The sequence below is a fragment of the Crocuta crocuta genome, unplaced genomic scaffold (assembly GCF_008692635.1).
Source record: "Crocuta crocuta isolate KB4526 unplaced genomic scaffold, BGI_CrCroc_1.0 scaffold45, whole genome shotgun sequence".
NCBI lineage: Eukaryota > Metazoa > Chordata > Mammalia > Carnivora > Hyaenidae > Crocuta > Crocuta crocuta.
This window is the reverse complement of record NW_027530544.1, coordinates 2,812,145-2,833,688: the sequence shown is the minus strand read 5'-3', so window position 1 is coordinate 2,833,688 and position 21,544 is coordinate 2,812,145. Positions and strand designations below refer to the sequence as shown.

Below are 21,544 nucleotides of genomic sequence, written 5' to 3'. Positions count from 1 at the left end.
ATCCTACCCTTCCCCCCCCCCCCCCACCCCCCTGCCCCAGCATCACTGCCCACCCTGCATGTGCAGGAGATACTCGAGAACATTTATATCTGTGAGCTGTCAAGTGCAATTTGGCTGACGCTCCTGCCCTGCCATCTTGGGAGAGGCTGTGCCATTGCATTCAGGAGGCCTGATCTGTGCCCTGTCTTTGGGAACAAACACCCAGAACCCCTGGCCACTCTATCAGGCAGGCTGTCTTAAAAACAACATGTAAAGCTCTTCTTCCTTTCTCGTGCCCCAACCCTTCAACAGAAATTAGTCCTTTCCCAGAACAGTCTTTTCCAAGAGAAATACTCACATCCTGAACCGGATGCCGGAGCCAATCTAACAGCCATTATACATAATTCCCTAACCACCCCCTTTCTTCCTCATCTAATTGTGTTTATTCCAATGAACACACAAAAGGCAGGGCGCTTTTCAGGGCAGGAGACAGACCTTTCTAGTTGCTAAGGGAAAGAGAAAAAGTCATTCTGAAGAGAACTAGTGTATTTTTTCTGAATGGTGGCCATGAATGCAAATGAATTAATGGGAGAAAATGAAGGGTTTAGCTCCTTGCTATTCTGGGACTTTGATTTTTTGGATTCTTCTAACGTGATGGAATCTTAGTGTTAGAGGAAAATCAGAGATATTCACCTTGGAAGTTTCAAGGTTGTATCTCAGCTCTACTTACACATAAAAATACTTTAGGTTCCTAAAGCATCATTATAATGCACTACTACCATGATCAGTATAACTTACACCACCTTGGGATCAAGGCACCATCCTTGGGATCAAGAGGAGCCTTGATCCTGGTCCCAGCTCTGCCCCTAACCAGCTGTGATCCAGCCGGGTGTACACCTTCTCATCTCTGGTCCTCACTGCCTCAAATGAAAATGCTGTGCTGAATCAGGCCATCTCCCTAAGTCTTCTTCCAAATCAAATATTCTTTTATTTATATAGAGGTCTTTTATTATATGGAGGGTACAGCAACTCCCCTCCTCAGAAGAAGAGACTATTATCTTTGGAGGGTTTGCTCTTTGTCAAGCACTAGGCCAGGGGATGTGGCTCATCACCTCATCTGTGCTATTTCACCACAGCATTGGGAGGTGAGAGTGATTACCCCCATTAAGCAAATAAGTCTCAGAGAGGTTAATTAACTTCGCTGAGCTTGTGCAAATAGTGGAGTCAGGATTCCCTCTTCAGGGGTGGATTCCAAAACCACTTCCTAATAAACCTCATCTGGTTACCTCCCTGTGTGGACATCTCTTCACCCTGTTTGGACTCAGACCCTCTAAGTGGAGTTGCCCTCTCTGCACGGATGCTCTCCTCACATGGCCTGGGCTGTCACACTGCCTGCCCCTTGTGCATGGTTTCCTTACCCTGCTCAGTGTGCACCTACTCCAGGCCACCCTCTCTTATGGTACTCTGACACCCTGCACCAGGAAGCCCCTGTAGAGGGACTCTCTTCACAGCACTCTGGACCAGGTTTCCTCAGGGACCTCTGGTGCTAAGCTACTTGGGCTCTGACCTCCCTGGGTCTCTGCAGCCCTCTCACCCTGTGGAGACACCCACCTTGCTCAGCCCCACTTAAGAGAAGAGCCTGCCCTCTTCCAGAAACATTTCTCTATTAGCTCCTTGGACACTGACCTCAATAGGAATTGCTCCTCTCACTGACCTTCACTGTGGTCTTCTTTTCTGAACCATCCTAGTCTTCCCAGCCTCTACATTTTGGAATACCTGAAGGCCTGGGTTCTAGACCTCTTCCCTCTCCTCTCTTAGTCTCTGCATTATTTCACCCAGTTCCATGGCTTTAAGTATCATTGATAAGCTGGTAATGTCCATTCCATCACAGCTCCAACCTGAACTTCTCTCCTGAGATTGACTAATACCCAACGGCCCCCTCTTCTTCTCCAATTTGGCATACAATAGGAACCTCAGACTTAACGTATCTAGAACAAGCTCTTGATTCCCTCTGGCCTTCTCTCCTTGTGTTCTCCACTTCAACAAAAGATACCAGAATTCACCCCACTGCTTAGCTGCAAGCCTGAGATTTTTCTTATTGATCCTTTCTTATACACAGTTTCTACCACAACCACTATCAGTCCAAACCACCAGCTTTCCTCCCTCTCCCCTGCCCCCAGCCTTCCATATGGTCTTCCTCCTTTTACTCATGACACCCTCATTAATTCAGTAGCTGGACCTATTTCTTTAACCATAAACCAATTCACAACATTCCCTTTACTGAAGACTCTACAATTGTTTCCGACACACTTTCTAGCTTATAAGTCTGATTTGACCTGGACCCTCTTCTTCAAACTTCTCAGCCTTTTGTCCTGCCGTCTATTCAACAGCCACTCTTGGCCATTTTTCCCATTTCTGAGAATGCATCCAGCTCATTCTGATGTCAAGGACTTCTCAGAACCCATTCCACATGCCTGCAGCCTCTTCTTAAACAATTGCCCATGGCTTATTCACAGTTTTCTGCCCATACATCACTGGCTATCACTATACCATATATTACATATCCATTTGTTAGTGGTGGTATTTTCTCTCTGTGTCCTGAATGTATGCTCCATGTGAGCAGGAGCTTTGTTAGTTCAAAGCTGGGTTCTCAGAAAGCATTTGCTAAATAAATGGGTGAATGAACTCATCCCATCTAATTTGAGAACTTCCTTCCTGTATGATTAAAGGAAATGGAGACAATTTACAAACACATGTGGAATCAGAATCCCAGCTCTCTGATTCCCTTATCTGGTCCCCTGATCAGTCATCTTATTTGACACAGGTTATTAAGCCTGTGTCATAATTTGATCCACAGTAAAACAAGCAGGAAGTTTTTGTTCTTTTAAGTAAACTGTAGAACTCTTCTCTCTCAGCAACTACCCCCACCCGCAGGCCCTAGACTCCCCACTCTTCAGAAAACTATATTCTGAGGCCAGTAAAAAAGCGCAAATATACAAATCAGTTGTCTACAACACACTTTGTTCTGATAAAGGCTCGAGTACACACGATGTATAAGAGCACCCAGGATGGTCTATCATGTCATTATTTCTTTCTCCTGGTAGAACACAGTGAATGTTAGTCCTGGAGGGGGGTGGCTCACACAGTGCCAGCACCACTTGGCTCCTATCACCTGAGCCCGGAGAGCAGGTAGGCGTTATTGAAATGCCTACTTCCCAGTAAGTCATTTCCTGGCCCCTCTTTGGAACAAGTAGGATCAAAATAAATGTCTTGGTATAGCAGGAGAAGCCATCATCTTTCTGAGACTCATTAGCAGGTGTCTACTCTTTTTCCCCTGAGAAATGTGGTCCCTTGGCCTGACAGGCCAAGGCTGGGTAGAAGCTAGCCAATAGATGTGAAGCCCCACAGTTTCAGCTGCTTCCACTCTGCAGCCCTCCCCTCCCAGCAGCCCACACCTGTTTCTTCCCAACAAGGCCAGGGCTGGGGTGACTGGAACTGGTCTTTGTCCTTGGCATCTCCCTGAATCTCCGCACCCTGGTGCCTTAATGCCTGTACTTCTCATCACTAAGGCCTGGATCTCTTAAGTCAGAGGTTCTCGAACCTCAGAATACTTAAGTGTTCACTTGGTGTTCATTTTAAAACTTAGGTGAGGGGGTTCAGGGCAGCCTCACACCCCCCCTCAAATGTGCCACTCTGGAATGTGGATTACTTTGAGCTGAAGACATTTGAGACCCTGTGGTCTCCCTTAACTATACAAAAGAATCTAAATTTCAGGTCTTGCCCAGAATAAGGGTTATTATCAGACACAAATTTTATCTGAGTGACCCATCTGTATGGTAGGGTAAACATCTAATTACCAAACATCTGCTCTTCTTATTGCCCTGTAAGTGCATTCCTTTCCTCTGGAATCTCAGACCCCCATCCCGTTCTCCTTAGTTGACAATGACATATATGCCTCATTTTGCCTGTCTTTGGAATTTCCATGTTTATGTGGATTCCTCATATGTATGCCTATTAAATTATGTTTAATCAAATTCTATTAATCTGTCTCCTATCCATTTGATTCTTAGCCCAGCTAAGACCTTTGAAGGGATAGGAATTTTTGCTCCCCAAAAAGGGGACAGGGCATTCTTGTTCCCTGATAACAGGTACCACATTATCCACAGATTCTGAATCAAAAAATATGGAACAGGGCTAGATAATCTGTGTTTGTAACAAGTTCCCCACTCTGGGCAGATAATATTAATGCCAGGGGTCTAAGGACCACACTTTGAAAAATACAGTCAGTATTTGCATTTGACATCTCTCTTGTTTTCCATACAAAAAGTCCTAGTGATCTTTTCACAAGGGCTCTCAAAGCTACCCATGCCTCATTCCCTAGTTAATCCTTTATGGCCACAGGATGACTGTGGCTCCCAGGAGCCTCCCACTGCAACCCAGCTTTCCCTGGCACCAAATCACCTCAGACTTTCACTCCAATAGCATGTTTCCTCTGCTCAAATCTTTGAATAGCTCCCCACTGGTTACAAAGTGCTAGTCTTTTTATTCTTTAGCCTTGTATTCAAGGCTCCAGAAATAGCTTGTTGGGTCAAGGACACAGTGAGAATAAGGGTTATCAGAAAGAGGTGGCTCTGGATGGTGGCTGTCTTCTCAATCATTAACATAATAATAAAAAAGGAATTAAGGACATTAAACATACTTAAAATTTCTGTGGATCAAGGAAGTCCTGAGGCTCAGTAACTCCTGGGAAGGGACTTCCTCTCATGCCTCCCAGGCCCCTCCAGCCTCCCAAGTCTTGCCAGTTGGAGGCATTTAGGTCCTTTGTTAGAAAGTGTTCACCATGGAATAACTACTCTTGGATCAAAGAAGAGTTTACACACAGAAAATCAAAGTAAGCACCAAGGGAGAGACCATGACAGGGAAAGGGAGAGAGGAAAGCAGAAAGTAGGGCAAACAGGAAGGGGCCCCGAGTGGGAGGGATCAGAGAGTTAGAGTTTAGAGTTTGAGGGGTACTAGAAATCCAAGCAATTCCCAGTAAGGAGGGTGTGAGCATGCCTGAGGCAAGCCTGTAGAGCTCACTCCCCCTTGCCAATTCTAGGTTGGGAATACTTGGAGAAGGCTGGATGTATAGAGGGACAGAATGCTCCCTTGAAGATCAGGAACACCAGAAAGGTTGAACTTTAGGACGTTTCCCTATCATCTCTCCAATCAGAAATCAACCCTAATGAGCAGAACCCTGCTTCAATCCCCTCCCTATCTTCCCCACTGCAGTTGAGCCTCAACCCTGGTTTCTTTCAAGGTGTTCACCCTGCTCAAAGAATCACCTATCATTTTCTTGAATGTATTTCAGTGACTGGATTATTACCATCAAATAACCTAACTGAAAACTTTAATACTGCTAAATACTTGCATGGGCAAATGGATATTAATCAAGACACATGCTACAAAGAAAAACATCAGCAATGCTGAGCTAACATGATTGTGAAAAGCATGAGAATAGGTAGTGTTTGTTGTAGGGAAATTTGTATCAGGGATAAATAACTGTAGAAGGCAATTTTATAATGACGCAGCAGATGGGTAAGAGTGTTTGGGTATGAGTATGACTTGACAGTGTGGGTCTTACTGGACATACAGGTTATGGATGAATCGCAGCTATTGGGCTACCTGACCTTGGGCAAGTCTCGTCCTTTGGAACCAAGTTGTCCACCAGGGCCCTTTGAGCAATGACATTCCAGCACTAACTTAAAACATCTCAAGGGCAGAGTCTGGGTCTCTCTGCATTCCTGTTAGGTAGCATAGTGCCTGTGGCATAGAGAGGCTAAGAGCAAGATCTAGATGTTAGGCAAACTTGGATTTGAATTCTTATTCTGCTACTCTCTGTGTGACCTTTCTAAGGCTCAATTTCCTCACCAGGAAGATGGAAACCAAACTATCACTTGCTTCATAGGTTTGGAAGATTAAATAAGAAAAGGCAGGTGAAGACATTAGATGTTCAATCACATGTACTCAGAAAGATGATGAATCCTGAACTTTAAACAATACAACTTTTATAGGCATATTTAATCCCAGTAACAAAATATCAGGGTTGGAACCCAACCATCTCTCTGAGGTTTGAATCCTCTCCAAAACATACCCAACAAATAACCAGTTAGCATTTCAAATTTTGCAGATTCTCCCTTGTGTGTGTTCCCTGATCCACATGGGACTGCACCCTGGCCATTTTCCTTCTTAGATGCTTTCATCCTTTCCTAGAAGAAGAGTTCATTTCCAGACCCATCATCATTCTGGTCACTTTTTTCTAACTAATCATTCTATATGCAACTTTTATTATGCCATAATAAAGTGCTCATCTTTTATTATGCAAAGCTATCAATTGGATCATACAATGTCAAAACTGGTTTAGTAAGATTAAGGGGCTATAGTCACTACCACCAGTAAGAGATTGACTATCTGGAGTTTAAAAAAACCACTCTCAAATCCTTTTTACATATCCTTTGGCAGGCAGGAACTGACATAGTAAAACCTGTAATTTTCCATGTGAGGCTCCAGAAAAACTGATAGAAACAGGTGAGATTCATTTGTAGTACAAGAACTATGGACTTTAATATTAATACAGTCATTCAGAAGGGAAAGTCACTGAGCCTGATAAATTCTGTCATCACTGCCTCTCACCAGCTCACCTGACTGGACTGCTTAACAAAAGACATTGTTTTTAAGGGAGGGCACTGGAGCCTCAAACCTCTGTCCCACCCACATCACCAAGACTATTCCTAACCCTTCCTGCCTTACCTCCCACCTTCTCTGCCAAGAGTGGGCACCTAGTTAGACTTCCTCTTCCCTGTCCCTGGCTGTAACTTAGCTCTCTGCTTCCTGTCCTCACCCAGGAACACCATCTCTATGTCCTCTGCCTGAGCTCTAAGGACCACTGCAATCCCATCCCAAGCACAGGGAACTTCCCCTGCTCTCACTCCACTAGCCCATGCTTATTTTGCTTCTTTAGCTCTGAACCCAGACAGTTGTGTGCCATTCATACATCCTTTGGTGCATATGTCTTCTCTCAGGCAAGGGACCAGACTCCCAGCACAGGAAGTATTCTAAACATTGCACACAGTAGGCATTCTAAACCATTTCATCAATTAATTCTTGCAAAAAAAAAAAAAAAAAAAAAGAGGGAGAAGAAAAAGAAGGGGAGGCAAAATAAGACGACCTGCAGAGAATGTTCAAAACTTGTTGCTCTGGCTATGGAAAAAATGTAATGGAGTTTGCATCTGCCAGAAAGATCAAGAATCTAGCTACCCCTTGTTCATGTCAGCACAAAGTCAGGTCTCTCTGGGCCGGGAAGTAGTCCCTTACAACCGCTGGAAAGCTGCAGGAGTTAGGAGAAAATAAGGGACAGAAGGTGGAGACAGGCTAATGTTGTCATGGACTGCTCTTTCTGGCTCTTGCTCAGTGCTGTCCCACTCTCCACAGGAGAAACAACAGTACTGGAAACTATTGTGCTGGTGATACTACAGCAGGGTCTGGCCCAGCTGCACCTTTCTGCAGCTTAATGAACCCCAATTCCAGTGTGGTCCTTAGAGACTTATTTCCACTGCCCTTAAGCCCAGCAGGGAAGAGGAACCTGAGCACATCTGTTGGGACTCAAGGGAGGGCAACTACGAGGGTGATGTGCCAGGCCAATTTGGGTTGCAGAGGTTTAGATGAAATCTCTTTATCACTGGGCCCTACCCTTGGTTTTCCTCTTTTTGCTTTACTCAGCTTTGGGCCCTGAATGGGCAAAATTTTCCCACTTGGGCAAAGACCATGTCCAGAAATGGCAATAGGGCAACAAGTCAGGCTGGCAGAGGCTGGCTTGCTCTTTGGCCCTCTCTTCTTCACCAGCAGGAGCCTCTGTCTCTTTCTTTTTTGTCCCTCCCTCACCTTCCTCTTTCTGTTCCTCCTCCCATCCCATGGGTGTCTGTTTCTCTGCTCTCTATCTTCAAATCTCCCTCCCTTTCTTCCTTTGCCCACATGGACTGTCTCTGTCTCTCCCTCTTCTCCCTGTTTTGGGGTATGTGCATGTCTTTGTCTTTCCCCTCCCTATGTAAGTATGCATGTGTGCTTCCTGTCTTTCCCCCTGTTCTCCTCCGTCTGCCTAACTTCTCCCTTGTGTGGCTTTTCTGTAGGACATATGGACAAGGAGCCAGGATACTTATCTTCTGGTCCTGGTACTACATTAACTAGCTGTGTGGTTACAGCCAAGTTATTTCACATCTCTGGATCTCAAGTGCCTCGATCATATTGTAGGTTAGATTAGATGGTCTTTGAAGTCCTTGACAGCTCTGAAATTTTATCACTGAATGAAAAAGAACTCAGAAGACCTCAGAAGCAGTCGGAATTGCTATAAACAAAAGAATCATGTGGGTGTAAGGGGGGGGGTCCCTAACAGCACAAGCACCAGGGGGCGCTCAAGTACCACTCAGAGGATGTGACTAACAACCTAGACCACACTAATGGAAGCTTTACTACATGCTAGGCAGCCAGGGTGATAAGCTTTGCACTTGTATCTCATTCAGTCCAATGAGATAGGTACGATGATCATCCTATTTTAGAGATCAGGAAACAGAAGCAGCAGAGATGAAATGCTTGCCCAGTCACACAGCCAAGACTTGTAGAACAGGATTGGCTCTCAGGATATCTGGCTCCAGAGCCTGTGTTCCTAGGCACTATTCTGTATTATCCCAGCCACTGATGCTCGCTCACAAGCTCTCCATGCTGCTAACATCTTTGGATCTCTCTGGACCCCAAATGTGCTAGAGTCTTGGATATAGACTATATGGTTCAGTCAATTCTCTCCTCCCTCAAGACACCAACTCTGACTTCTCATGCCTCTGCCTACAACTGTTCCATCAATACTGTACTGCCCTGCATGCTGATTAGCACATTCTGGTAGAACTGTTCTTTATATTTTCAAATGGGTATGTCTTGAGCCATTCTAACTAACTAGGCATACTGCCAGAATCTAATGCAGTGCAGTTCTAGGCCCATTGCAGAAGCCTGAACTTTCTGAACAACTGATGAGCACTGGGATCCTTTGTGAGCACTGAGGCTCTGTCCCTGTATCCTCCACCTTGGCTATAAATACCTGGGACCCTCAAGACTTTCACATCACTATTCCTGATGGCGGACTCCAGCAACTCACTAGCAACTACTGCATGGGCTAAGCCGCCTCACAGAAACAGAAACTAGGGGTCCTCTAATGATAATTTCAGCTCAAGTAAGCAAATATAAAGAGAACCCCAGCTTCATGTCAGATACAGCTAAGAGCTGTAAGGTATACAGAGAGGAAGAAGTCATGGTTTCTACTCTCAAGGAGATATGGAATAGATGGCATGAAACATACAAAATAAAAATGACAAATATATTAAGTTTCTGGGAGTCAGGAAACCAAAGTCCAAGTCTCTCATACTTACCATTGAGTGTGTTATGTCTAGAAGCCTTTTTCTTTTAATGTTTAGTTATTTTGAGAGAGAGAAGACAGAGTGCAAGTGGGGGGAGGGGCAGAGAGAGGGAGACACAGACTCTGAAGCAGGCTCCAGGCTCTGAACTGTCAGCATAGAGCCTGATGTGGGGCTTGAACTCACGGACCGCGAGATCATGACCTGAGCTGAAGTCAGATGCTCAACCAACAGAGCTACCCTGGCACCCCTGTCCAGAAGCCTTTTGAAGTACCAGCTCTACTACCTGCTAGGTACTGATGATTGACTGGGTGTAAAATAAACACTGGAGACCTATCACCAGATTTGGTAGCCCTTGTTTTTCCACACTCTTCTTTGTACAACTGTTCCAGTGTCACTGAGATGGAGAGTAAAGGCCTGAGTGAGACAATGGGTGAATGAAGTTATGCTCCAGAAGTGATAGTCATGTATCCTGAAAAGAACAATGGAATTACCATCCTGGGGGATTCGGTTCTCATGGAAAATCCAAACCCATCACATCCACCTCCTAACATTCTACTTACTCTTGCTCAGTGCCAACAATGTGATTGTACAGTAGAGATGATAGTATCTTAATTCCAGAAATACTGTCATTTTTAAGAACATGATGTAGAATGTCCATAGATGTAGCTTTACTATACTTTTTTTAAATTTTATTTTTCTAGATTTAGTGTCAATGTCAAAGTGGCCACAGAAAAGTCTGGGGACAGGAGTTCCCAGATAGTCCAAGTTTGGATGCCACCTTCCTGTGGCAGCCCCTCTGCTCCTCTCCATGGTCCATCCCAGTACAAAAGCCATAAAACAGCAGGAGGACAAAGAGCACACCAAGGACCCTGCACAACCTGTGCAGCCCGAGTTGCCTCGTGAGTCATTCAAAGTTCACTGAAATAGTAACACCCCCTCTGCGTGCCTCCGGAGACTGGCACCTCACTCTGTCTCAATCACAGATGGACTCCGTGCTCTCCTGTGCTTAGGGATGATATATTTATCTGGACAGTTCCAGATGGCAGGAGTAGGCAACTGATTCATTTGCTTCTCCTTTCCCAGCAGGCCCCACAAGGGTTTCAGAGCCGGTGCCAGCATATAAGTGTCCATCTCTCTTGAGGCTGAGGTGTCTGTCACCTCTGATGACTCAATCAGGGCTCCAGCCTGGGGCAGTGGGGTGCCTTCAATAAAGCCAAGGCAGCTCAAGAACTGGAAACACTTCTGAAGGCCTGACTACTCCCAGGCTGGGTTGCATGGCCAACCCCCTTCCAGGGAATGTCCCAGCTGGTGACAGGAAGCTCTGCTCACACTCCATCCCCTATCTAAGGGCACCCCGCACTGCGGCCCCTCCCACAGCAGCTGTGAAGGGGATCAACACTCCAGAGACATGGCCAGTTGCCTCTCAGTGTTTCATGTTTATTTTGATACACTTTTAGATTACAACTGGCCAATATCACAGAAGGTATAGAAGGAGTGTGAAATGTTATTTTATGTGTATAAACTAAAGTTATGTGCTGGCCACACACACCGATAGCATGGCTGCCCCCACCTTTGCCTCTCACAGCAGGAAGATGATGCGAAGCCCTAACTTCATTCTCCAGTTCCCAACCAGCTGTCCATCCCCCAGAATATCCGCACTAGAGCAAAGCCCCCAGGGGTCCCCAAGGAGACAGACAAAGAAAGCATGAGGGAAAATGAATGGGTCATTTCATTCAAAAGGGCATTTGTGGTAAGGCTGTTCTTGCATAGTCAAAACATTGCTATTTCTTTATTGTTTGTGGTGAAACAAAAAGCTATGACTGGTATAATAATGTAAAAAGGCAGATTAAGCCATAAATAACCTCTTATCATGAATAGTCCATGTTTTAAATCTGGTTTTCCAAGTAAAATCTTGCCAAAGAATCCCTTTAAGCTCCTATACCCCAATGACACCCAACTTTGGCGGACTACCTGCATCCCTGATTGAGAAGTGAGCTCACTGCATGTAATCCAACCCTGACAGTGCTCAAATAACCCCCCAGGCCCTGGAGTCATCTAGGAAGCTCCTGCCTGAGTGGGGTTCAAGTTCTCCATCTGACCGCAAGGAATCACGCTATGCCTGTGACGAAGTCTCCTGCCCCGCAACAGAGAGTGAGAAGGCCCATCTGTAAAGCTGCTTAGGCAAGAAGCATGCAACTAATGAGTCCACATGGTTGGGGGGAGGGGCAGCTGGGGCTGAATTGCCCTCTTCCCTCCATAAGTCAGGTATTCCCAGGCCTGGTCACCTGGGTCAGGGACTTGGGCCATCTGCCTGCCTGGGATGGATGCCTCGAGCTGGACATTGCCTGTTACCTGTTGCACGTCCTGCTGGAAGACACAGAGCTGCAGCCGCTGGTGGAGCCGCACCTTGCGGTGCTGCCAGATACTCTCGAGCCGCCGCTGGTGGTGCAGCACCTCGTGCACCACGTCCAGCACCTGGTGCACCGCCTTGGAGTAGTTGGCAGTGGCTGTGAGGGACTCAGAGTTCCCAGGACTCAGGGGACGCTGCAGCACATCCAGCAGTGCTTTGCCATCTTGGCTGACCTGCAAGAAGGAAAGATCAGATCAAGGGAGCCGAGGAGCAGACATGGACCAAGAGGCAAGGAAAGTCTGACCCGGGGATTCCTGGTTAGGACTGAGGATCTCAGCCCTACCCAGACCTCATGACACCCTAGGAATGTGCCAGCCAGAGCTGTCCTGGTGCTCAGCCTGTGGCCTGGGGGACAGCACAGCATCCTGAATCCTGGGGGAGGAGAGGTACTTAATCAGTGCTTCTATCACCCTTGATTTTAACCTCATGAGGGCAGGGAGCCTACCTCATTTATCTCTCCTCAGCACTTAGAACAGTGCCTGGTCCATTGTACCTGATAGATATTTCGACTGACTTATTGACTAGGTCAAGCAGCAGCGTTTCATTTCAGAAATGAAGCTGAATATAAACTAACACCATAAACCTCTCCCCCTCTTTCTTCTTCACTCCTTCTACCTAGTTCTAAACTTTTTTTTTAAATGTTTTATTTATTTTTGAGAGAGAGAGAGAGACAGCGTGAGCAGGGGAGGGTCAGAGAGAGAGGGAGACACAGAATTGGAAATAGGCTCCGGGCTCTGAGCTGGCTGCCAGCACAGAGCCCGATGCGGGGCTCGAACCCACGAACCGTGAGATCACAACCTAAGCGAAAGTTGGACGCCTAACCGACTAAGCCACCCAGGTGCCCCACCTAGTTCTAAACTTCTAGATGTGTGACCAGAGGCAAGTTACTTAACCTCTTTGGGCCTCAGTTTCCTTGTCTGTAAAACAGGGACAGTCATGGAGCAGTCTCACAGAGTAGTGGTGAGGACTGGGAGAGTTAACACATGCAGAGTGCTTAGAACAGGGACTGAGAGGTAGTCCTGATTCCTAATTCTATTTCTACCATTATCATCATTTCTCTCTCTTTATTTCCTCTTCATTTTCTTTTTTTATATTTATCCTTCTTTTGCTCTCCTTATGTACAACTTCCTTTTTTTTCCTTCCTGAGCATGGTAACATTCCCATCTTTCCAGAACATGCAGAGTAAGGATGGGACCTTTACTTACTAATTTATTTTAAATTTTTAATGTTTATTTATTTTTGAGAGGGGGGGAGGGGCAGAAAGAGAGGGAGACACAGAATCTGAAGCAGGATCCAGGCTCTGAGCTGCCAGCACAGAGCCCGACATGGGCTCAAACCCACAGACCGAGAGATCATGACCTGAGCTGAAGTCAGAAGCTTAACCAACTGAGCCACCCAGGTGCCTTGGGGAGGGATCTTTAGCTTGTAGACACAGTAGCTATGCTCTTATGTTCCCCAACATCCACCCTCAGTGCTGAGACCAGCGAGGGTGACATTCCATGTCATTCCTCCTGGGATCTTGGTACAATTACAGGCACTGATATTTCTGGAAAGTGGCATCATCTGATTGACACCTGTGGCCCTGCAGAACTGGCAGAGGACGCAGGAGAGAATATATCTTTCCAATTTAAAACAGTGGTGGCTAGGGAATTAGGAGATGTTAAGGCCCTAAATTAATTTGGTTAAAGATGAAATCAAAGTTGGTTTGGAGTTGATTGGTTTTCTTTTTCTTCCAGCAAGATGGGGCAGGAAGTGTGCTCCTAACTCCAGCCTTATGATGGTGAATGAGGCACTGATGCTGGGTCCAGGCCTCCCCTTACTCCACCTTCACATCCTAAAAATAGCTAACAAAGGATTCAGGAACACAAAGGCAGCTATTACTCCCTCTGTTGATGAAGCAACAGAAATGGTGTAGGGCTGGGGGTTGGTGATTAAAAGGAACACTGGGAGGAGAATCTGTGGCTGAGACAGGAGAGGAAGCCTGGCTGGAGGAATACAGCCAATCTAGGTGACTACCTCTACCTAGATGTACCCCAGCCCACTATGCCTGTCTCCAACACATTGTCAGGGGAGGGGAAGAGTAAATGCCTCACAAATAATACAAAGGTTAACACCCTCCAGAGATGTGAATAAGACAAATATCCTGTGGCCAAACCCAGGAGAGCTCTCCTCAGGCAACTCTGAGCAGATGCTGTCTTTGGCACTGTGCTATGTCAAGGGCACAGTGGTTAGAGTTGGAGGGCCAAGTCCTAACATCCAAGTCAACAGAGCTCCAGTCCTCTGCCTCAGTCCATATCGGCAGGAGGCAGGGACAGCCCACTGACCTCTGAAACAGGCTTGGAGGGAATGTCTATGTCCCACAATGCTAGGGCCTGACAAAAATTTGGGAGAAATACTGTGTCTCTCTATATAACATTACACACACTCCACAAGTGTGAAACACGTTAAGTATAATAGTAATCTCATTGGCACGCTCTATTTTTGTATTTTACAAGGAGTAAATTTAGAGATTCTTGACCCATGGACAGGGGCACAGTTCTGTTAAACAAGAAAGCCTTGGGCCATTTGGATCAAAGCTGATGAGATAAGATTTGGCTCACAAGCCCTCCTCTCTGCCTCCTATAATAACAAAACCTGTTACCATTTTTTTTAGCACTTATTACTGTCAGGCACGGGGCCAAGTGCATTACACGCACTATCTTTGTAACCCTTCAAACTATAGGCAAGTGTTATCACCTTCATTTCACAGAAGAAAGTGAGGTTTAGAGTAGTTAAGTAACTTGCCTGAAGTCACACCTATAAGCGGGGAGCCAAGAGTCAAACTCAGCTTTGACTGTGGCAAGAACCATTACTCTTGCCCAGAAGCCATTGGTTCTTTGACTTCAGCATGGATCAAACTCACTTGGCATAGTATTTATTAAAATGTAGGTTCCAGGCCCCAGTTTTCAGGATTCTGATGCAGATGGAGGTGGAACCTGGGAAGATGCACCTTTAACAAGTACCGCAGGGGAGTCTGAGGCAGGTGGTCCCAGAACTCACTTGGAGAAGCACTGTTCTAAACGACCTTGCCCCACGGCCAGGTGTGAATTCACTTTCCCCTCCTCATGCAGCTTCCTTAATTAGCCCATCTCTTTATGTCCTCCAGCCTTTCCCTCAGAGTTCATGCCAGTTAGTTGGCTCACTTACTTGTGTACATCCACACAGATGCACCTGTGTGCCCCTTTCCTTTTCCTTGGAAAAGCAAAGTCAAGAAACTTCCCCCTCTTCTTAACTTGTGCCATGTGCCTGCCCTTTGATTTTTCAGTGAAAGATCTTTTAATTTGTCCTTAACCTCCATGGCAGCTCCTCACTCCTACAAGCACTTATCTCCACCCTGTGGTGAATTTTCCTCTGGACCTCCTAGTGAGAAAATTGGTACTTGTTCATGGGCTACTTCATAAAAGGGATGGCAGGGCTAGTGCGCACGCACCCATTCACCAGGCAGAAAGCAAACTGAGGAACACAGCCTTGCTTTGTTCTACTCCTCTTCCAGGGGAGAGAGCCTGATCGTCACACACAGGGTAAGGGAGGTGTGTGTGCATCCATGCACACATGCGCACATGTGCAAAAGGGTGGTGACTGCTGATGGCCACATTTTTTCTGCTTCCTGGCTGGAGATCTATGAATGATGATTCAGTCATAGATCAAGGATCTTAAAGATGTCTCCAAAGCGAGAAAAATGACCTTTCTCTTCTTCTCAGTCCACCCAGGCTATTTCACAGTGTACCAGGCTAGTACTCTGGCCACTCACCCACGCACATACACACCCAGGAGCCCTGGGTGGCCGGCTTGGTTCTCACCTCCGTGTAGGCCTGGGTCACCTGCTCATACAAGGACTGGTGATGGTGGATTGCCAGCTCCAGGTCCTGCATCTCGGATGGCAGTCCCCCCTCGCTGCACATCTTGCACCAGGCATCCACTCCCGACAGGAACTGGAAGGAGATAGCATCAGGGTCAGTGTGGGGGCACTGCGGGTAGACAGCGGGCAGACACAGATTTTGCAGAGGTGGTCAGATGCCTTCAGAAGAAACATCTGGGACCTCTGGGAGCCTCAGAGACCACAGTGGAGGGTAGAGTTTTTTCTCTAATTTGACAAACACCAACGGCATGAAAGAAGTCAGACCCAGTACCCGTTCAGGAAGTGTGGTTTCCACAAGCAAAGATGACTGTTATGAAACTACTGAGAGGGGAGCTGTCTACATGTTCAACAGGCTATGCCCGCACATTGGCTACAAAATACAGGTGTGGGAAGAGCTCACTACGTTACAGTGCACCTTAGAGCTTCTTGTCCTAGGCACATTCACAGGCACATGTGAGACGCTGCATATAATGGCATGGGAGATTTCTACACATGAATAATGAGTTGTGAAGAGGAACAAGGAACACTTCACACAAGACCATCAGGCACCCTAGGGAACTTGCAGAGGCCATTCCCACAGGGGGTGGAGATTAATGCTCAACAAGATCTCCACTGTTGGGTCACTATCCTCAGGGGTAGGAGAGAGGAAGGGCAGCTTAGGGGGACAAATTGCACTGTGCCTATAATGTTCCTGGGATGTGACATATAGATACATATCTCGACAGACATAAAATTATTTAAAAATTAAAATTAACAACTGTGGAAGACTATGGGTCTCCATGCACAAAAGGTGAGCTAACTGAAATCACTCAGATTTATTGGGTGGAAAAATACACCTCTAAAATGCAAATAATTCTTCACCCAACAGTCTGGAATCGTTCTGTCTGTGATTCCTCTCGCCTGGGTGCACAGCTCCATTTAAATTAATTGCCTAAATACCTTTTTATCTCATTGCCTAGAACAGCTCACATGAGGATAATAAAGAGCTGCCTAAATAAATGCATAATAGCCTTGAAAAAATAGACTTGAATCTGCTGTTTGGAGCGCGTTTGTTTTTTGTGTCTTTTTCCCCCAGCTAAAAAGAAGCATGGTTTATGAGTTTCCCTGGAGGACTAGTAATACCTGAGGAAATTGCATTAAAAAATAGATACAAATAAAACTGCTTCTGATCCAGAGCAATCCAGGAAAGTCAGGAAACACCAACTAGAAGTCACTCTCAGTTCTGGCACCGCACTTTCTGCAGCTCTTGAGTTCTAGTCTGGGTGTGTGTCAGTCTGCAGTCCCTGGCCTGTTGGCTGTTGTGGTTGACTTTTCATTCTGAATGATTTTATCCCATTAGGACATCTCTGAACAATTCTGAAAACGTGTGGGGTGCCACCAAGTATCAGACTGCACACACCTGCTAACATCGCAGAAGCTTCTTTCCTCCACCAACAGCCATTTTACAGAGGACCCTGAAGGCAACCTGACATCCATGTATCAGTCATGATGGGGGCCAATGGGGCACCTCTTCAAGGCCCTTGGGATTTCCCTGCAATACTTTCACAAGAGCCCTAGAGCAGGCCTCACAAAATGGTGAGCTCAAGGAGACAAAGGCAGAGAGGCAGAAAGGGAGGCATGGAGTCTCCCTTGCCAATCTGGATACACCTTGAACAAAATGTGCAAAGAGGTAGGGTTGGGGAGAGAACAGGAGATTTCACATGACTATTCTGGTCCTTGGAATGAGCTAGTTATTATCAGTCACGACCACTATCATCCTTTAATAAAAGGTCTAGATCCCTTTCAATGTGTGGGGCTGTTCTTGACTTATAACAAAACATTCAGTCTCTGGGAAGGTCTCAGGTGGAAACAGACACAGATTAAGGAAATAAAAGATACCAGGATAGTATGCTGAACAAATATAGTTGTAATGTCTAGCATTTAAAAAGGGCATGAGGCACATTACATGTTCCATCTCTAATTCTTATAATAGTGCTGTGAGGTTTATGGTTATCTTTACATAGAGATGAAGAAGGAGGCTCAAACTGGTGAGGTGACTTGCCTAAGAGTTAATAACTAGAACCTACATGTGCATGGCCTCAAAGCCTAGACTCTTTCAATTACCCCATGCTGCCTTCCATGCTAGGTGGGTAACAGAGGGAAAGATTTAAGGTATGACCTCATCTAGGACTCCCCACAATCTGTAAGCTACCCAAATGTCATACAGAGAAGGAATTTAGAGGTTAAAACCACAAGCTTTAATGTTAGACACATCTCAGTTGAAATCCCAGATATTCATAGATTGATTTTCTCAATGATGTGTTAGTAAATGTTTAATAAGCAGCATATATATATATGTGTGTGTGTGTGTGTATGTGTGTATGTGCACACACACAAGTGTTTATAAACTTACTGAGATGAAGGGTATGTAGCACATAATTTACGAAGAATAATAACATATATAATGTTCCTTATTGTAAATTTATATAGTCAATCAATTTTCACAGGGTGCTTTTGTTTGTAAATGACAAACTTATATGAAAATTAGCTGATATTTTTGCTTATGTTAAGGTATAAGACAAAAGTGAAAAATACCTCAAGACTTATATCAGAGCATCATTCCTTCATCAGTGATGTGAGTGACTTCTGTGCTAAATGTAGTTAACAGTTTTTGAGTATCAGAAGAATATTTCTTCAACCTGGTGTGCAACTATTCACAATGTAACAGCTACAGAGAGGACACATCTCTTAGTCTGCATTTTTAACTATTTTTCCTTCATTTTCTTAAGACTCCAGGGAATCGACAAAATAATAAATCAAGCCCTGGTTTTAGCATTTGATGATTCCTGTGGTGTAAACTTCTACCTTGGTCTATTTCAAGCTACCAAAGTGACATCACAGAATATGGATTTGGGAAGAATCGATCAGGAACACATAATCATATAGTATTTTCACCACAGAGACAAATAGACATAATTTCAAGAACATAGGTAATAATAAAATGTAGTAAAATAAATAGGAGTGATGAGTTTTGAGTACCTATTACCTTTGTTTTTTAATATATTTACTGTTAATGTATATAATTTAGTTTTAGATAATGGCTATGTTTAATAACCAGCTCACAAATTTCCTAAAGATTTGACCTTTGGCTCTCCATAGGCTGGTTAGAGCCAGCTCCAACACACCACTGGGTCTTAGGCAAGTCACTAAATCTCTCTGAGCTGCAGTGTCCTCTCTGTAAAATGGGTTGGTAGTGTCACTGACCAAAGCCAGTAAATAAGTACCAGCAAAGAATTCTCATATCTATGTAATTACTACATTATTATTGTCCATAGCCAATGCTTCATAGTATCCCCCTGCTCTCAGCACTCAGTGATCAGTTTTTAGTTACCCCCATTTTGTCTGTGTTCTGAGAATGCAGTCAACACACACACACACACACACACACACACACACACACCCCAATAAAGTACCAAGCAGAATGTAAACAGGATTTGGTTCCTTGTTTGGATATTAAGCAAAACCATCAAGAGTTACCAATATTTGCTTGTGTGCACAGGGGCCATGAAAGCAGTAGAGCACGGGTTACTATTGCAATTACTCAGCAGGGTCTTGAGTGTTTCAAAGAGAGACAGTGTATGTACTCCCATCCTTCCAACCAACAGAGACTACAGCAGCCCCCCTGGCCTCACCTGCTCAGCCTTTTGGTGGAATACAGCAGACATGGCCAGGATGGTGCTGCGTTCATCCAGAGCAGCTGCGAAGCTCTTCCACTCCTGGTCCAGCTGTGTGGAAATCTGCTTGATTTGCTGCGAGGCATAATGGCCGGCCTCAGAGAGGCGGGAAGCCACGGACATGATGCGGTTGATGTTGACATAAGCATTCTGGGAAACAGAGGAGGCGGAGTGTTTAGTAGGGCAATCTAGAAAAGCATCCACTGAGCACTTTTGGGGTAGAGCATTTGGGGAAGGAGGCTACTCAAAACAAAAAGTTCGAGAGGCTAGTATAGACCACACTGGTGTATCCATTTTTGGCTCAAGGGAAGTCTGTCTACAACATAAAATTTCAACTGATAGCAGGTACAGTAACTGAGATATTTCATTCTGGGGACCAACATAGTTTTTGTGCCAACTATTAATGCACATGAATGGAGTCACTTTTCATGGACAGCCTTAGTCATCCCCACAATCATCTAATGAAGTCATGCCACAGGAACAGCATGGTGCTTCCAAGAGTTACTCTCTGGAAGTAGAGGCTCAGACAAGGGCAAAGGACACCTCTCTTGCTCAGGAGAGAGTTATTATATCCAGGCCATTGTTGCCACCTACACCAGGGCAGTGGTGCTCATCAAAGGGAGCAAAGAACACATGGTGTGTGATAACTACACTTCTTCCTATCACCAAAGACTTTGCTGAGCCCCCACTCGTCTCCCTACCAAAAGAGCTGGGGCACTAGCCATCAGTCAAGATTTAAATAGAAAGAGCATTTGAAGCAACAATATTCTTCCATGCTAAAAATAAGATCTGTGGGGTTCTTTCTTATCCTTTAGATTTAGGGATATTTCTCTACCTAACCCCCAAAAAGGCATCTGTGGGTTATCCCCCAAAAGCATCTGTAGGGCTCTCCTGGCCCTGCTGACTTCTTTCGTCACATGTATTGTTTACATTCATTCCCATCTTTGATTTCTAATTAAAAATTCATGACCATGTGTGTTGTTTCCTCCTAGGTCAACAGAAAACCCTCCAGGAACAAGGCAAAAGAAAAACCCCACAAATATAAGACAGTAGCAAGCATGAATATTTTTAACTGCTACCTCCTATTAATTGTTTGAGGTGTCAAAACAATCATGTAATATTGTGGCATCCATAAGGAGCTTTTCTGAATCACACAATGTCTGCCTGAAGAAGGATCAGGGCGGCAAGTCGCTTGCGCACCTTCGTTCTTTGTTACAAGTCTTCTCAAATAACAATAAATATTCTTCAGCAATGGCACTTTCTCCTGACTCTACTATTAGTGTAGAAGTAGTTCATTAATATTGGCTAAATGAAGGTTCTTTGTTTTCCTTTCCCCTTTCCCTCATGGTCCCTATTCATCTTAGCTATCTCTGACCTCAAGCACTCCATCCCAAACCTGAGCCAGGTTGATAATGTCTCTCTTCATTTAAAAGGTCTCTGTGGAAGCTTAAAAGGTTAAGTGAAGTGCTCAAACACAAATCCATCCTGAAGTTTAATGACCCCCATGTGTAATCTCTTTCTTTAGTCTGGCCTAAAACCTTTCTGATGCAGTGCATTTCCTTAACAGAGCTAGATGTTACTGACTCTTGTTATTTGAAATAACTATCCTTCAAAGATTTAGGAGTCATTCTCAGCCTTGTTTTCTGAGTCAAGACACAGATTCTACCTAAAATTAAACTCTATTTATAGAACTGACAGAAAAACCCACTCTGTACTTGGAAAGAAAAGAGAAAGAGAAAAAAAGGCATGCGCTGATTTTAATAGTTCTGTTTTCTAAGGGAATAACATTTGGATTCCCTCAAATTTCCTACTTGTGTCACTGTCTTAGTTTAGGTTGGCACCAAAGCAGACCTTGCAACAAGTATTTGGGTCGGATGCTTTATTTGGACGTGACTGCAAAAAGCAAGGTGAGGGACTTGGTAAGTCAAAGAAAAAAGGAAGGAAAATGAATAAAGGATGTGTTTATTAGTGGGTTAGTGCTATGAGCAACTGGAGGTCAACCTTCCTGAAGCCTTTTAAGAGACTGCATAGAATTTGGTTGGGCTGTCTCACTGGGAGGTGAGGAATCTGGGGTATTCTTGCACCAAGTGCCATTGCTCATGGT

At 45.0% G+C, this 21,544-nt stretch overlaps 1 protein-coding gene across 2 annotated transcripts in view; it reads right to left on the bottom strand.

The window, feature by feature from the left end:
• The window catches only part of LOC144234340 (kalirin), a 479,489-nt gene that overhangs the window by 179,444 nt on the left and 278,501 nt on the right, over nucleotides 1-21,544 (bottom strand). For both annotated transcript variants that reach the window (XM_077767624.1, XM_077767625.1), the window contains exons 7-9: nucleotides 19,399-19,590; nucleotides 15,669-15,800; nucleotides 11,772-12,002 (exon numbers count right to left, since the gene is read on the bottom strand). In XM_077767624.1, the coding sequence (XP_077623750.1) occupies nucleotides 11,772-12,002; nucleotides 15,669-15,800; nucleotides 19,399-19,590 (555 nt within the window). The remainder of the gene's footprint in view (nucleotides 1-11,771; nucleotides 12,003-15,668; nucleotides 15,801-19,398; nucleotides 19,591-21,544) is intronic.